Source organism: Sturnus vulgaris, chromosome Z (genome assembly GCF_052056855.1).
Source record: "Sturnus vulgaris isolate bStuVul1 chromosome Z, bStuVul1.hap1, whole genome shotgun sequence".
NCBI lineage: Eukaryota > Metazoa > Chordata > Aves > Passeriformes > Sturnidae > Sturnus > Sturnus vulgaris.
This window is the reverse complement of record NC_142283.1, coordinates 1,726,402-1,744,569: the sequence shown is the minus strand read 5'-3', so window position 1 is coordinate 1,744,569 and position 18,168 is coordinate 1,726,402. Positions and strand designations below refer to the sequence as shown.

General features: G+C 41.7%; 1 protein-coding gene across 5 annotated transcripts in view; it reads right to left on the bottom strand.

Moving 5' to 3' along the window:
- VCAN (versican) overlaps window positions 1-18,168 on the bottom strand; it is a 96,924-nt gene that overhangs the window by 60,493 nt on the left and 18,263 nt on the right. For all 5 annotated transcript variants that reach the window (XM_014886525.2, XM_014886526.2, XM_088157221.1 and 2 more), the window contains exons 4-6: window positions 13,161-13,335; window positions 12,496-12,623; window positions 3,184-3,477 (exon numbers count right to left, since the gene is read on the bottom strand). In XM_014886525.2, coding sequence (XP_014742011.2) covers window positions 3,184-3,477; window positions 12,496-12,623; window positions 13,161-13,335 — 597 coding nt within the window. The remainder of the gene's footprint in view (window positions 1-3,183; window positions 3,478-12,495; window positions 12,624-13,160; window positions 13,336-18,168) is intronic.

The following is an 18,168-nucleotide window of genomic DNA, read 5'->3' as shown; positions in this document are numbered from 1 at the left end:
TATCTCTCAGAGAAAAACAAAAAAAAAAAAAAAAGAAAAGAAGAAAGAAAAGGTCTGGCAAAAGCCTTGGAGGCATGAAATGAAACACACAGATAATGTTTCAAAAACTTAGACCTATGTGGTTTTTGAACAGTGAAAAGCACTTGTGATCAAAGGGGAGAAAGTTTCAGGGGTTTTTAACAAAGCTTTTTGATTTTAAATCATGTATTATTAGTCTGGGACACTCTTATTTTCATAAGTCAAGACACTTCATACAGTGTAATTTTGTACTCATAACACTGCTGAAGTTAAAATCCTGAACTTAACTGTACTTTAAAAGTTGTCCAGGTTGGCTGCTCTACTGAAACTAGTGAATATCATTTTTAAATTGAATTTTCTCCCCGTGTTTTATATGTATTTCAATAAATATGATTCCTCTTTAAAAGCAAGCAAAATGCTCAAAATACAGATTGAGGTTTCTTAAAACCACAAATTAAAATTAATATTTTGAGATTTTCCACCAGCGAGACTCACAGTCACGAAACAGGAGTGAGGAGCCTGAGGATGGATGAAGGAGGAGATATCCCCTTTCCCAAATGCTCAGTTTGTCTTTGTGAGGACTGGAACAGCTGCCTGGTTTGGCAGAGATGTGACTGTGTGTGCAGGTGAGGAGGGAGGCACACCCAAGGGGTGTGAGAGACCCAGTGAGAGCTGTGAGCAGGGCCTGGGGAGGAGAGGTTTTGCAGTCAGGCACTGTGGGAATCACTGTGTGAAAGCTTTGATGTCAACCCCAAAGCAGGCAGAGCTGGGGGACAGCAGATTTTGTGATGGACTGAAACTTTGAAACTGAGATAATGGGAAATTTCGGAAGAAACTTCCAGACAAAAGATGATTTGAAACAAAGGGCTTAAATTCAAGCCTTCTGCTCTCATGCAGAGCTATTTTTTTTTTTTTATCCTCTCCCTTTTTCTGCCCCAAAGAAGGGACTGGCTCCAAGGCCCCAGTGGGAGAGAGTGACTCACTATAAAGCCACTGCACCAGGCAGCTGCTTGAGATGTGGAGGACCAAGATGCTGGGCAGGGAGTCTCATTACTCACCACTTGCATAAATCTTTTAGCAAAAGCAGTGAGGAGTCACAGCTGGTTCCTGTGAGATCCCAAGCACCTTCTGAGAGGGAGTGAGAGCTTTCACTAACTTCTGAAATTTGTGGCACCCTGAAGGAGGGTACAGCATGACACCCCTGCATTTCCCCACACAGAGCCAGATGTATCTGGAAAAACCTGAGTCCTCTGGCCAGCAGGGTTTAATTCATTCTGATATTCTGTTGTTTGTAATTGAAAGTGCTAGAGAGCTGCTCATCCTCTACCAAATTATTTTGATTCTATTTAGTCTTATTTTCTCTTGTAAAAAGTTTGATAGTCCTGAGCTGTCTATTCCTGGGTTGCAAAGTGATGAAATATTTATTCTTTATATACCAAGGGCAAGGCTTTGCAGGAAAAGCCTTTATATAAAAGGCAACAACCCAATGCCTATCAAGGTCAGTTTTGGAACAAATAGTATGTTACCACAAACGGTGCTAACTAAAACTTCTGGAAAGAACATTTTAAAGGCACATCTTTCTTGAAAGCAGCAAAATTCACAAAAACAAACAGCAGGTTGGAATTTGTCCTAACTAAAGACTAGATTACAGGCAAAATGTTCAGTTCTTACCCCAATGTTTTAGAGGGACTTATGAAATACACCCTCATTAAAGTCTTTTTTATCCACAACACTTTAAACAGGTCATAAACAATTTGGAGTAGGAACAGAAGGAGCAATATGACAAAATGCTGCTCTGCAGATTAGAGCACAGACTCCTGAACTTAAGTCCTTTTTCCTGTAAGCAGTTCCATTAGGACTATTTCCACATGCAAAGTTTTGGAACATCATACCACAAACTATAAAGGAAAATTAAAACAACAAACCAACACTGTCTGAGAACAGCCAGACCATAATGTTGCAGCAGATGTCGGGATTTGTTCTCAAAGAGTAAGATTTGCTCATAAATGGATCTTCAGTGCCTGAGCTGGGAAAATCTGCAGCTGCAGTAAGTTCATCATCCACAAAAATGGGGACAGTACAAACTTCATATTTCAAGTAGTTCTGAGTTACAGTCACTGGACTGAGTCCAAACAACCCAAATATTCATAGTTAATGACCAAGATCTGAACTTTTAACTCAATGTTAATGCCAGTCAGTCATGCTATTTGCAACAAGGAACTTCCTTGGACAGAGAGGCCTTCAGGGGAATAGCTGAGCTGTCCAACCCCACCTGTGCTGAGGCTGCAAGTCTCAGGGAAGCAGAATATTCAGCTGGGAAGCTGGTGAATCTTTTGGGACTATGGGAACCTACTCAAGGAGAGGCTGCACCATAATAACACAGCTAGGGAGCTGACACTAAAGATAGATGAGGTTACAGGGCAACATTTGACCCCAAAAGAAAGCTGACAGGTGTGGAGGACATCTGGTTTAGATTGGTGAAGTCTGCCATGTGAATGTGGCAAGCGCTTGAAGTGCCTGTGAAAATACCAGGAGGGAAACAAGTAGCAGTAAGAAAGGCAATTTAGACCACCCACTGGCCCATGGAACACTGAGTAAGGAAGAGAAAAAATGTAATGGGACACACGCCTGGGATCCAGAGATAGCCCCCAAATTACAGGCATCTGAGAGACCCAAAAGTGGCCACCCTTGTACACAGCCCCTGAACAGCTTCTCTTGCTGCCACCATTGGAGACAGAATATCCATTGTTCATCTTTAGGACATTTATCACAGAACCACAGAATAGATGTGGTTGGAAAGGACCTCCAGAGATCATCTCTGCCAAGGCAGAGTCACCTGGAGAAGGTGGCCTGCCCAGGTGGGCTTTGAATGTCTGTTTTGCGTCCATTGACAAGACGCAAAAATACCGAGGTGCGCTCAGGCACCAATAGATGGAGCACCCACAGGTTCACAGTCAAAACACTGCTCAGGCTGAAATCTTACCTTAAAACTCTGCCTGTCTTCACCTGCCAACATTACTTTAAGACATTCCTTTTAGTTCCCAAAAACCCGCGCGCGCCTCAAGAACCGAAACGAAACGCGCGACGGAGAAGCCGCTACCGGCGGCAAGCATGCTGGAAATCGAGGAGGGGGGGTGGAAAAAAAAAATAACAATAAATGCTTACGTTCATAGCAGTAGGCATCAAACTTGCTATCGGGGTAAGGGAAGCCTGTTTGGTTCTCATAGCGATACAGGGTTCTCACCCCAAGCAAACCGCCGCCGCACTGGGGCCGCGCCACGGAGGCCGGGTAGCGGACGCTGCCGTCCGCCAGCCACCCGTAGTCACACTGGTCAAAGCCGTTCCTCCAGGCCACGTAGAGGTTCCCCACGGAGGCCAGGACGCCTCCTCGCTCCTCACACAGATCCCTAGCTTCCTGGAAGGTGAACTTCTGGGGGGCTGAGACGTGGACCACTTCGTCTGGAGGAGGAAACAAACAAACAAACAGAGAAACAAAAAATAAATTGCAAAGGTTGAGTAGCACGTTCTGCCATCAATCAATTCCTGTCCCTCTACCCCCCCCTCCAGAGTCCTGAATGGTTGGGGCTTTTTCCCAAAACACGAGTATTTTTGTCCTTAAAAAGAAAAATGATCAGATAGCTGTAAACCAAATGTTCCAGGCTTGAATTTGAAATTTAAACTGCCACAAAGCATGAGCATTTATAAGCAAACTTTATGTCATGAAGTACACCGTGGCTGGACACTGTCCTTCCCTTGGTCTCTAGCAGACATAACAGCAGCCTGAGGCTCCACTGTGACCCCTCTTAGAGTAGATTTCACAGCCCAACTGAGTTAATTAATTCCAGTCCGTCAGAATTTACCTTTTCCATAAAGCAAATCTACTCCTGCAAGCCTCCTACCTGGCCCTTTTAGGCATTGTTAGAATCTCACTTCAAACACCCAAAAAATAGGAAATATTCTTCACTGGCTGCTCTAGAGCAGCTTCTGTTGTCGGATTTCCATCAGTCTTCATCCTACCCCATGTGGAAATAAAGGTGAGGAAATGCACAAGACATGTTGCATGCACAAAGCCCTCTTTGTGTGGGGAAGCTGAATCGGTCTAGAAGGTTGATAGTATAGTTCAGCTTCCAAGGAATAACAGTTTGTAAGTAATACCCGTTCAGCTGGAAACTAAAACAAAGCAAATAGCATGCCTAATATTTTGCTTCCAAGGTAAATCACCATTGTGCAGTTGTCTTGGTTTGCCTCCTTCACCCAAACACTCTAAAGAAAAGTCAAGCCTCTCAGGTTCGTGTCCCAGGATTGAAGCAGCAAAATTACTCTTTTCCAGTTTTTGCCTAGACTTCAGATGAAACCAACCAGACCTAAAAGGAGCGCGTTCAAACCAGCAGCACAAATACAAAGTATCTGTTGCAAGACAGCCGTGCCCTCCCTCAGCCACAGCAGGTCAGGATAGAGCAGCCACTGTTGCAGGGAAACACTGCTTTTCCACACCAGCCATGCAATCTGTCTTACCCCTGCACAAGTCTGGAGGGAGCACAGAAAAATGCAGACAGAAACTACATCACCCCGAGCAGTTCCATTCACATCAATATTACGCTTGTTTGGGGACTGAAAGGAATGCAAGTGTGAAAGGGGGCAAGGTGCCAGCTTTCTTTTTCCTGCTAGGTAGAGGCTCTGGTTTGTTATTACAGCTGTAGCACCAATCCCATAGTGTAACTTGCTTTGCACACATTGTGTGCAGCTTCCAGCTTGGAGGTAGAGGGACAAAGTGTGGAGAGGGACAGATAAGGGAAGCAAAGAGCCATTTGTCCTCAGAATGGTTCATCCAGCTCCTCAGACCACACAGATAATAAGCATTTTTTTGTTACATCCTTCTGCATCTGCTTGCCAGCTCTGGTGCCATGTCCAGCACAGAGTGATGGATGCAGTTATCCCACAGTCCTGCCCCAAAAGCAGCACCATGAAGCAGGGGAGCAAAGAAAGCCTCTCCAGAACAGCCCTCTCTGCTCTGAGAACTGTCCACTGATCCTCTCACAGCAGCCATGATGTATACGAAAATCAGCAGTTAAAATGCAAGTTAACTGCAATTGCATAGCAGATATCAGTCCAGTTAGATGAGGAAGTGAGAAAAGTGAAGAGGAAAAATGAATTGTCATGATTTCTGCAAACGAAAAACTAATTGCAGACAATACCACAACATTCCTTTTGAGAGAAGCTTATAGAATACACAGGAAAATGGATAAACAGTGAAAAATTACTAGAAAAGCAATTTTTCCATCAAGTTATTTGGATCACTGGTTCCATATGGAGTTTGTACACAACATCATTAAAGTTAGTGCTATTTATTCCTCTGAGCTGTCATCTGCACTCAGTTAAGGCAGATAAACTTAGTGAGGGGTTATGGTGTAAGATTCCAAAATGGAGGGCTATTCTTTAAGAGAGGTCATTTTGCACCCAAGCTGAACTTTCTAGGCATAAGTCTGCCTCAAATTTGCCTTGGAGTATGCCTGTATCTGCAATATTGATAATCCTGCATACTTAAAAGATGGGTGTCATACCTTTCTCTGCATTGAATATATTCTACTGACCTCACGTGGGCTTATTTTGTTCATCTCTTAAAATCAGCTGCTGTCAAACATACTATCTTTGTCAAGGATTGTTTTTGCAAAAAACTAAACCAAACCAACCCAAACCAAAATAATTTAAAGAAAGAAAGAAAAGAAAGAAAAGAAAGAAAGAAAGAAAGAAAGGAAGAAAGGAAGAAAGGAAGAAAGGAAGAAAGGAAGAAAGGAAGAAAGGAAGAAAGGAAGAAAGGAAGAAAGGAAGAAAGGAAGAAAGGAAGAAAGGAAGAAAGGAAGAAAGGAAGAAAGGAAGAAAGGAAGAAAGGAAGAAAGGAAGAAAGGAAGAAAGAAAATCCCCACGTATTTAACCAAAAAACACATCTTAACCCAAACAATCCAGTAAGTGAAATCCAAAGTATTTGACACCTAATTGGTATACTCAAGAACTTGTGACAATAAACTCACAAAAGAGGCAAAAAACCAGCAGGGCATCAGCAAAATTCCATCATATACCGAGTAAATGTGCATTGATTTCAGGAATGCTAATGATAAGATAAAGGGCAAAGATATTAAAACATGTCATCATGTAATTCCTCTAGTTAGAGAGCATTTTTCTATGGTTCCGCAATTCTTATTTTTTAAAAAATTGAGTAATGGGCAAAAGTCATATTGCAAATAGCAGTAATTTGGAGCTTTGACGCCTCAATTTGTCTCTCCAGTTGTAAAATAGATTAAAATTCTCTATTGATTATATGTGCATTTAATGTGCTTAATAATTGTTGGGATGAAATGTGAAAAACAAAGAAAGAGTTTAATAAAGGCCTTGCTTGACATATGAATCCAGAAACTCTGGAAAGTTTGTTCTGCATCTGCAAGCTTCTCAAATCACCTTACAAAAAAAAAAAAAAAAAAAATGGGAGTTTTCTTGGGGTTTCTTGATGTCATTCACTTCTAGCATATGGCTGAAACATCCTGACTCCTTCAAAGTATCAAAAAGACTCAAGTCTTCCACAGTAACTTCTTCCAAAAGGCAAGAAAAGTAATTCTGAAGTTAATGAAATGTATTTAATCTATGCAACCTCTAAATTTACTCCTGTTTTTGAAAGCTGTTGTGCTTTCAAAATATTTAACAGGAGGACTGATCCTACCACACTCTTACAGTGTGTTTTTATTAAGATAAAGCTGGAAGCCCCTCAATTTTCCAGCCAAAACACTGAAAACAGGGAAATTAAGAGGGGAAAACTCATCAGCTCGACAAACAAATGACATAGCCACCTACACCAGGCAGGGCAAATTCAATTTTGTGCGTGTTAAACAGCCACGTGCATTGTTTTTATAGCTGGAGCACACCCTGAGTAACTCAGCAATTCTGTGCAGGCAAAGCCCAGGGCTTAGGCTAGCAGTTGAAGAAAAACTGGTTCTGCAGTACCAAGGGGGGGTGTGGAACGTGACAGTGTTTAGGCTGCAGACAGTAATGTAATGTGTGTTATTGCTGGCTCCTGTTCCAAACCAAGCTCCAGGCTGATGGAGCAGCCTCAGCGGTCACAGCACTCCAAGAATCCCCAGGATTTTTCTCTTGCACGTGTTTTGTTTTGTTTTGCTTGGTCAAAAGAGATAGCTGATGAAATTCAGGCTTTTTCCATCTCCTTCCAAAATATTGGGGCAGGTGAAGAAGTCAGATTTTTCCCTTTTAGACAAAAGTTGATTCACCTACCATCCCTCAGGAAAAGTTCTACGAGAATCAGTTCCACAAATCTTATCAGCTGATTTTACAGCAAGTTTCATTGCTTTGATTCACTTTCTCTCCTTGGGAGATGTCTCAGCGAGCTGGGCACGTTGGTAGATGTGAATTCATGAATCACACAACTTAAAAGCAAGGTGGGAAGAAGGGCAGGCTAGAACCAAAGCCAGGGGTCAAAACACAGCCTGTGCTGACTGGGGCAGTGGTTTGGGTTGATGGTTGGACTTAATGACCTCAAAAGTGTTCTTACCCAGCCTTAATGATTCTGTGATTATTACTGTCCCATCTGGAATTTGGTGCTCACAAGCTTTACCTTGTGGTCAGGTGCTCAGATTCTACAACCTTCACTGTCATCCAAAGCCAGACATTAGAAAATGCAGAGGCATATTAATTATATGAAAAGCTAATAATTCTCATGGGAGGAAATGCTTAACTCTCACAATTTAAAATTAAAAAAAAAAAACAACCAAAAAACAACAAACCAACAAACAAACAAAAAAACCCCAAACAAACAAAAAACAGAGCCAAGACAAAAGCTTTCCTGTGTCTTTTAATTTTAGTTCCTCAGTGATAGTTTTGTTTGAGGAGAAGAAACATTGTCTGCCGCTAAGAATTTGGGAGCTCCTTTTTTTTTTTTTTTTAACACAATGTGCCTGTGGTGAACTCCAGACCTATTAATTTGTTTCTGAGTTGGAGTCCACCAAGTTCATCAAGCAGAGATGTCCTTTGGGAGTGTCAGAGTTCCTGGATTCTGTGAGTACAGCTGCAGATCAGGGTGCCCTGGGTCAGAGACAAAAGCTGGCTAAGAGTGACAAAATGCCAACTTTTCTGATTCTAAGGGCATTTTCTCACCTGTAACCTGTGGTTACTGCTCCTCACCTGGACACAGCCAGCAGGTCAAAGCCCAGGCAGTCACGAGACACTGCCATAACAACTTTCTTTTCCTCAAAAATATGGAATCTGTTCAAGATTCCTAGGACACAGTCAAGTGTGCAAAGAAGCAGCAATACCATGACCACTTTGAGGACTAAAACATTTACCCTTGTGCCTTCAGGACCAAGAACTTCCACATCCCCCTCTTCTCTTTCTCTGCTGTTTGGGGCTGGTTCTCTGACAGAGCAGGTCCTTAACAAAGCCACTAATTACCAAAACCACTCTGCAGGGCTGGAAAACCACAAACATCTAAGCAGTTTGGTTCAACTTTAAAGCAGGATGCTGGACAAAATGAAGAAGTCTTTTTTCTCTTGCACGTCAGAACAAGCCAGTTGATACCTCTTGATGCACAGCAGCAATGATTTAACTAAACTTTCCTGAATATCTTTCTGTGCAGACCCATTGGCCTAACAGGAATCCTCTTGAGAACTTAACCCTGCAGGATGACACACAATCCAAAGCTGGATAAGTGTCCAGTATAGTGGAAAGGCCCATAATTCTACCACAAGTCCTGAGCTATAGAAAAAAACATTATTTTCTCTGTGTCTCAGTTTTAAAAACTAATCTAATTGTTGCTCCAGAACCAGAATAGACTCTAGAGAAGATCTTTAGCTGCCCAAAACACAGAAGAAACTTCTCACCTGAGGCCACGTTTTAGACTATGACTGCTTTAATTATGACTATCATTCTCACAGAAATTTCCATGACAACAGCAAAACCGCATGAGAGTAGGTGGAAAGTATTCAAAGGACATCTGGTTTTGGTTTTCATCCTTCTTCCCTGCACTCACTGTGGGGGGGAGATGGTGCATGGAAGGAAGGCTGTACAATCTTCCCCACAGGCACCCCAAAAATAACTCTGTTAGCGTGAGTGCCCCATCTGCACACGACACAGGCTTGTCAGGCAGATATGGGTTCTGGGGGCCTGGCCAGGAGACAATCCTGATGGGGTGGTTTGTGCTTTGGCTCAGCACAGGCCAAACTCCACCAGTGGGCTGTGGTGGTGGCTCTATCTCCATCTCTGACACCACAGTGCTGCCAAATTAAGCACACACTGCTTGTCTGAAGAATTCAAACCCTTCCTCACCCACCACCCATCTCCATCCAAGGGGTTATGCCACAGGAGACATCCCTTTGGGTGGTGGGTGTCAAGAGATCCTCACCCAAACCTTTGCAGCTCACTCGCTTCAAAACCTTTAGTCATAAATCACTTCCCGCAGTTAAAAGTACCCTAAATGTATCTGTCAGTGCCTGGTACACTGAAATAAGTGATGAAACATGAGGAATGTAAAACAGTTTGTAATAAAACACCATGCCTAGTACCTTTTTAATGATACTTTGACGCCAGGTTCTCATTGTTATCTCCAGGAGCTCAGAAATTTTCAGTCCTTCCCACAGTTATTCCTCTGACTGTCGCAGCAAAACTCATACTATGTAAATTAGAATTGTGCAGTCTTTAATCTCTCTGGCTTTCCTCAGAACAAGGAAATGGTAAGAGTTACCCTAGAAAACTGGTTTCAATTTAAGCTAATAGTTTGTGATTTAAAGAGAAATCCGCTTCTCTGGCTATCTTCCTGATTCCATACGGCCAAAAAGGAATAAAATCGAGACAGAGTTGCTCCTACAAATCCTCAGTGCAAATACCCAAATTAGTACTGCAAATTCAATGCACATTTGTTTTAAAATGTATTGCAAGAATTCCCACCACCATTTATGGGCTTCAGGGGTAACACACCAACAGCAGCCAACAGACCAATAAGTGTTCAATGACTTCCATGGTGACATCCTTGTTATAGACAAATTTTGATATCATTAGTCAGGCTTGTGCCATGAATAGTCATTCCACTGACACAGACCCTCCAAATAAGGTCCTCTTTAGTGCAAGCAAGTCTAATAGATTTGGCATTGAACCAGAGCAGGGTACAGAGCTTTAAAATTCACATGGAAGAAGTTGTATTTAAGCACATCCTAAGTGCCTTAGATTCATTTTGCTATGAATTAAGTCGTGAGCTAAAGGTCACACCTTGCAGGATCAGCCTTTGGTGGACTGGGCAATCAGAAATCTGGCATAATTTTAGCTCTTGAACTGTAAACTTCCTACCAACACAGCAATCTAGTTTAGCTCAACTTTCCAGTAACTCCATTGACATTCTGTCTAAATTTCCATCTTCTGTGGGTGAGTTGTCCTGAAATATAAACTCATAGATGCTGTGTATCTTTTAACAAGCTCCTCCTCACTTGAAATTAACCTCTGTCCTAACAGAAACCTCTCCTGTTACACAGACCAAGCCAGCTTGGCTCCTCAGCCCCACCTGAAAAAAGGAATCTGCCTCAGAGGCTCAAGTTTCTGTGAAGGCACTGAGGAATGGTTTATCCTGCACTACATCATGTGTCTTCCTAGCATGTGCCTGTTTCTCCTCATCCTAACACACTAATTTAACTCCTCTACCTGTCAGCAGAACCTATCCACACTGTTTCTATGCCCTATACCCATAAACTCCTCCTGCAGGTCACAGAAGTTGTTGCCACACTGCTGATCATCTCAAAACTTCTGAGAGAATGAGAAAATTATGAGATCTCTCTCATATACACACACGTAAAAACCAACAAACCAACCAACTAACCAGCCAAAAATACCCAAAACAAAATAAAACAAATAAAAGGAACCTAAACTAAACTAAACCAAACCAAAAAAGGGAAAAGTTGGGGACTGTCCCTAGCTATTTTAATCATCTGGCATGAAACTTGTTCAATATAATGAATGCAATACAATGAACCAAATCTCCACAATATCGTGCTCTAGCTTATATATTTGTTAAAATCTGGGTGTTTCATATGCACCCAGGACAATCTTCTCTGTATTAGTTACACTTCTTCATTCTTGAAGAGGGAAAGGAACAAGGGCTTGTTCTTCACACAGGAATTATACAAATTAGGTTTTTGACTAAACCTTCTTTTCATAAGCTAGAAAAGACACATACTGAATTTTAAAATGTTGATTTAGAGGAGATTCAGAATCCAATCTCATCAAGGACTGATGGAGGATCAAATGTCATGAACTGTAGATGTTCACAAGTGCTGCTCACTGACAGATGTAAACGGGACGTAACTAAAATTAAGACAATGAAAAGCACTAACAAAATTCTGTCACTTAATTTTCAAGTTACAAATTCTTAATCATGTTTTCTGAGGGCTTTGCAATACCTCTGTTGCTTCTATTGCATAAATCTCCAAGTAGGACAGATCTTCAGCTACTAGAAATAAAACACTCACTGATTTCAGTAACTAAAATCTCTATAATTCACCAGCAGGAGAAAAAAACTGCATGATTTAATCGATATCTTATCTAAGACAGATTACAAACACTAGCACCTGCATTTTGCAATTGCTTGTAAAAAATACATGTACACCTACAAAGGCAGGCTTGCTCAGAGCCAAGTCTGATTTATTGTCCTGCTGACTTTAAGAGCACTAAATTAAATGTGTAACAGCCAAGGATCATCCCTGAAGATGTTTAGTTAGGAATCATCAAGGGTTTTTTAGAAAGGAATAGTGGAACTGGCATGCAATAAAAACCTGTCAAACAGAAGCAGTGTGACACACTCAGGGCATTGTAGTAAGTCGAAAATGTACTTTAGTCATTATTGCAAAGTATCTCTGTAATAATTTTACTAAACAAGACCCAGAAACTATAGAGTTTTTTTCCTTGTTTGTTTCTTTCTGAATCTGAGATGACCCATTATTAAAAAGACACTATTAAACATAGATAGCAATTCAATATCTGTCTAATTTTATGCCATGGACACACAAAAAGACTTAATTGCATACTTTATGAGCTATGATACATTTAGCACAAATACTACATCTATCTTTGTAAATACTTATATATAGCATATATAGTTTCTTGATCATAAAATGCATTTCTTTGAAAATACTTTTATGTAACATTCAGAAAATAGGATGCTTCAACAGCAACTTTTGTGAGATCTACTGCACTAACTACAGGCAGCTTGAACCCTGACTGCCTCTTTGTAGACTCCACACTGGCCTTTAATTAGGACCTGCAAGACCACAAACCGTAGGTTCCCTCCATTTGGCAGCTCAGATCAGATCCAGATCCAGAGCAGCCAAAACTTATTTTAAATGGCATTTTCTCCTTCCCTGCTCTTCCACATATTAGGCTCCCCAGTCACTTTTGAAGTCCTGCAGTGCACTCCCAGGCTTTGCAGACCCATCTCACCTTCCATGTGCTCCACGTAGCAATAAACGTCGTAAGTCTCGTTCGGGAAGCGGCGCCCGTACGTCCTGACTCCTTTCTTGCCCATCTTGTCTCCAAAGCAGCCAACTCTTGGATGTCTAATTGGATACCTGGAAATGCAGAAGATTTATCCTTATGATGCCTTGGGGTTTTAGCCTTTGATATTTTTCAAATCCTGTGCTGCTTTAGTGTATAACTCTAAACTCCATACAGAGTGTTAGTTACTGTCTTCACATTTTGGTCGCACAAAACAATCCCTCTGAAACTCGAGGACACCCCACAGCTTCAGGCCCCAGAAAGTATAAACAAAAGTGAGCTGAGGAGGAGGAAACTGGGGGAATATGGCTTCATTACCTGAAGCTGTAATTGGACAATTAACCCCTGATATGTAAACGGACCAAATTTATAACTGTGTGAAAAACTCATGACCATTGTCTATCTTGGGTGTAACCTCTGAGAGGCTTTGACAGCCCAAGGTGTATCTATTGAAGGCCTTTAATAAATTCCCACTTTATTCTTTTCACTCTGTCTAGCCTCTGTTCCAGGTAGCCACTCCAAGGTATCAATTTTGGCAAGACAACAAGTCTTTACAGGCGAGGCACGCAAATTTTGGGGAAAAGCATGAAGGGGCGTTTTGAAATCCTCACCTGACAGTCTGGTCAGACACCCAGCCAGCATCACACTGCTCAAACCCATCCTCATAGGCTGCTTTCAGCTGCTCTGGGCTGGCCATGACAGCACCGTTGTCCCGGCAGGTCTGGTGGGCCTGTGTGAAATTCAGGGTGTACCTGCTCGTGGCAGCCCGGTAGTGAAACACCACACCTGAGAGGACAAAAAAACCTTATTAGTGGCACATTTTGTGTTGTTTCTCCAGCCATCACCACCCTGTAACCCAAAAATCCCGTGTGAGTGGCACATCTTTTGTTGTTTCTCCAGCCATCACCACCCTGTAACCTTACCTAGGTGTTGTCACAATGCTGAAAACAGAGGGGTATAATGAAAAATAGTACAAAAAAGGTGAGATATTATGACATAAATGATGTTTTTCCCCCCCTAGCGGCTGATGCCAGTAATGACAAAATACCCCAAAAAATGTGGGTTTTTTGAAGCAGATTTGTTAATTTGTGATGGTCCTGGTGTCCATTTCGACAAATCAGAGATCACTACAAATATATAATTTATCACTTATATGGATTTTGGTCAATTTCCCATAGCCATATTTTCCTGCACACACCAAAAATGGTACCAAAAAAAAAAAAAAAAAAAAAAAAAGTGAGATTTTATTTGGGGTTTTTCTGGTTCTGAAAAGGACCTCAACAATTTCAGCAGTTTCTGGAGCACATCAGACCTTTGGAGAGGGAGACCTGGTGTGAAGGTTTGGTTTTTTTTCAAAGCAGGATCTGTCTAGAAGCCACATTCTGTTTTCAACACACACACAATTCCCACTGAATCTGACAACAGCTAGAACAAGCCATAAAGGGCACTGAAGGGGCACAAAGCAGCCATCCCACCTTACAAAATAATTTCCCCCTACTACCACTGCCTTTTACAGTTTAGCATCAAAGGCATGTCCCTTGCAATACCTAACTAATTGTGCTCTAAAATCCTCAGAAGCGTTTCAACACCATAAAACATCCACAGACTAGAAACAAAACAAAACAAGCCCCTAAACCATTAAATGTTCTTTTTCTCTGATGGTTTCACTGGAGTGCTTCATGATGAGGGAACAACATAGCGTAATACAGCTTGGGAAAATGGTGATATTGTAGCAATAATTAATTTTACAAAAAGTCTTCGCTATAAGAGCATTGTTGAAATATAAAGAAAGTCTGTTAGTTTACAAACAAATGGAAATGCAGGTCATTTGTCAAACTGTTGATGCAAGAATTTCCAACTTATTTAGAAATCTTTTTCCCATGCAGACAAATTCAGTAAAATGTTGCCATTCATCAAAAATCTGCTTATGGCCAATAAGTAAAGAATGCACATTTTTCTTCTTGCCATGATTCACTAAGAAATTAATACAGAAAATATTATCTGAAAGCTACTCAGCCATCAGACATCATTTTTCATCAAGGCCACTTGAGAAACAGGAAATAAAAGACAAAAGGCTGGGAATCCCCCTATTTCATCATTTAATAGGGAGTCACACACCAGCTGCAGCCACTAACTGGAAGCTTGCAGACCACCAGCATCCCCATAAAATGCCTTTCAGAACTGACAAAACCCATCACAAACAGCTTCTTCCAAGCAACAGTGTAATTTCAGCTTCAAATGGATCCAAGTGTTGTTTGGCAACAGTGACAAGTGAAGAATACACCCCGGAAAATTACGGCTGCTGTTTGTATCATTACATTAAACTTTCCAGGTGCCTGAAATTCAGTCATTAAGGGTGCTAAATTGTTAGGTTATTTCACTGCGTTATTTGGCTCAGGCCCCACAACACTGTTCCAGACAATTTCTGGGCAGATTTCAAGAACAAGCAGAGAACAGGGACAGCTTCCAAAGGGCATCTTCATCCTGTGCTGGGAGCCAAGGGAGCATTTCAGTGTGGATGGGGGACACCCTGCTCCCCACTGCCTCACTGCCACACCACCCCAGAACACAGGCAACATTGGCATTTAAATTTTAAAATCACAAAAAAGTGTTATCCGGAGGTTTATACTTTTTAACACGCGGTATGTGTTAAAGTATTTATTTTAATATATTCAGAATTTAGTAGCAGTGGTTGAAACTGTGAGCAGAACACCTGCTGGTATAAATGAGGATTGTTATATTAGTAGCATAGATGTAAATAAAAATAGGACTTCAGGTGGCCTGCTTGGTGTTCTGGATGTAGAATTTAAAAATGGGCAACTTTTACCAAGCTCTCAACAGAGGCAGATAAAATATTTACCCTGTTTCATAACTATAATAATATTCACAAGCTATGCATCTGGCTTTTCTGTTTGTTATTTTTGAACATATGCAAACATTGTAAAGCCTTTTTATTTTAATAACATTGGCATTTCTGTAATTAAGCATATTTGATGCTGAGATAGAAATGACCAAGTATATGAAGCAATTTGTTAAATCAGTTTGTTGTTTTAATCTTAATTACTGTGTATTTTGTTTGAATTTGGATTGTCTCTTTTTTATAATTTTTTTTCCAAGATTGCTTAAGTGATAGTGTATGACTTCAAACTGGGCACAAGAATTTCTGCTTCTCAGTACAGCCACCCAAAGGTTTGTTCCCTTAGAGAGCATGGCAACATATTTCTCTAAAGCTGTATTTTTATTTTTTAAAGCTTCCTGCTGCTTTAACATACGAGTGCATTTTCCACAACCAGCTATTTCTTTTTTTTTTTTTTTTCCACTTTGGAAGCACCACTGCCCTTCCTACCCTGGCAGAGCCGTGTGACACCTGAACAAGGCAGGACTAAAGAGTTAATGCCCCAGCCAATTTAAAGTGGATTTCGAAGAGGCAAAGAAGAGCCTTTGGTCATTTGTAAATCCTGGAAAGGAACTCGGGGAATGCTTTGTTCTCCTCGCCCTGATCCACAAGGTAAACTTCACCTATTCTCAGAGCTGGAGGCTCCTCCATTTCCAGTGAGGAGCTAATGGACATGAAAGAGCCTCCGAGATGAATGGGAAGGAGGACTCACTATGCATAAGCCTGTGCAACAGCTGCAATAATTAGAAGACCCCTGGGGCTAAGAAGATTAAAGTGCAGGACTTTCATTGTTTCAGTTAGACAGAGAGAAGGCCAAAACCCATTGTCCCGCTCTTTGCACTTTAAAACATTTGAAAAGGATTTTCCCCCTCCCCTTTGTCTATTTCCTCCCCGAAAGAAAAGGCAAGAAAGGAGTTGTCCTAGGAACAAATAAAGCAACTGGAAAACAGACTACAGCAGTATAATGTTGTCACTGAACATCTGGCAAACAAAGTCAGTGTAATTACAGGAAGGAGTAGCAGCAAGAAAGAGCACTCATAGGAAAGCAATTTGTAGCATCCAAAATTCACTTCTGTCAGAGCAAGTGCGAACGTCTTTTCATCGTTTACCTCATGTCTTAGACCAGAAGATAAAAATGTGAAGTGTGTAACTTTTAACAAACAAGGGTTTCCATGGGTAAGATCCTGATTCTGTGGTTACACCCCTTTGGGTTGCAGCTTTATGGTGTATCATGCATCAAAACTCCGTGCAACTACAGGGGAAGCTAGTTTATTAGCTCCTGGTACGGCTAATAAATTATATAGTCCACTTTGACTAGTGAGCTCACGCTGCTGCCACATGCAGTGTTGGATGTGGCCACATAAATCCTGAATCTCAGAAGTTGCCTAACACAGCAAATACCTAAAGGGAGAGGACTGTGATAGCAGTGCTTGTTATCCTATTAATTTTTGTCTTCAGACCTTGGACACTGTGGTGCAGACTCTGAAACAGCCCCGGCCCAGTGCCAGAGCTACCACACAGTTCAGATGACAGCTCAGATCCTCCCTGGCCTTAATGCGGAAGGCAATTTACATTACCAATATACCCCCCAAAAATGCGGGTTTCAGGACTGAGCACTGTATGAAAGGAAGGAATAGGGCAGCTTTTTCAGTTCTCTGCATGATTAATTCGTTTGTGTCTCATTCTCTCTCTAGGCTTTGCACCCATCTTCTGACCTCTTCCTTGGGCTTTGGTGACCTGAGAAGAAGAGGTTCACCTTGCTAAGTGCCTCAGAGAACTCATGGTGGGGAGGGAAAATGCCTCTTCCCCCTGCCCTGCCCGGGCTCTCCAGGGACAGGCACACCTGCACCAGCTCACACTTTTGTGTCGATCCCCACAGCACACAGGTGGAGGGGCACAGGGACTCCTCTGAACAGCTCCAGGTAATGAGAGGAGGGATCAATGCTGAGCTTCACCTGTGTTTTTATCCTTTATTACTCTCCCACCACAGCTCCTGCATCCAGCTCGAGGGACAACCACCCCACCTATCCACCCAGAGGCTGCCACACTCCCAAATTCTACAAGAAGGACACAGCAGCTTGGTCAGACCCCTTCCCTCCCTCTTCCTGGCACGTTTTACATGTAAACCCTGGGTCTTTATCATCCAGAAATAAATTTCCCTATGCCATCCTTTGATGGCCAGTACCAACTGTGCTCTTCCCTTGACAGGAAGATCCATCGGGATCCATTAGGCAGGAGAGCAAAACTCGAGCTCAAAAACGCAGCAGCCCGTGATAATTTACACGGAAGTTCAACATCAAGAGGTGGTAAGGTTTCAAGACAGGTAAGTCCAAAAGATTAGGTAAAAGCACCTCGTCAAATGCCTACTTAAAGAGATAAAGAAGGGGATTTCTGCTGCAGAGAGAATAGATCAATTAAGTTGTCAGCACGAAATCTCTCAGCATCACCGAGTGGCAGCGTTCCCACTTAGGAAACAACTTTCATTTATTATCATTATAATGCTTGCAGGAAAGACAGGTTTGCATAAAAATGAAAATGTGAATTACCATCTACAGCTGCCTCTCTAAGTCTTGTTTCTTTCCATTAACAAGATCAGTATCTTAAGCCTGGGATTGTCTTTACAGGCTTTAACAAGAAAACACCAAAAAAAATTGGGGGGGAAAAAAAAAGTCTTTCAGATTTGCAGCAGAATCAAATAAACTGAGAAAATTAGGCCCATGAAA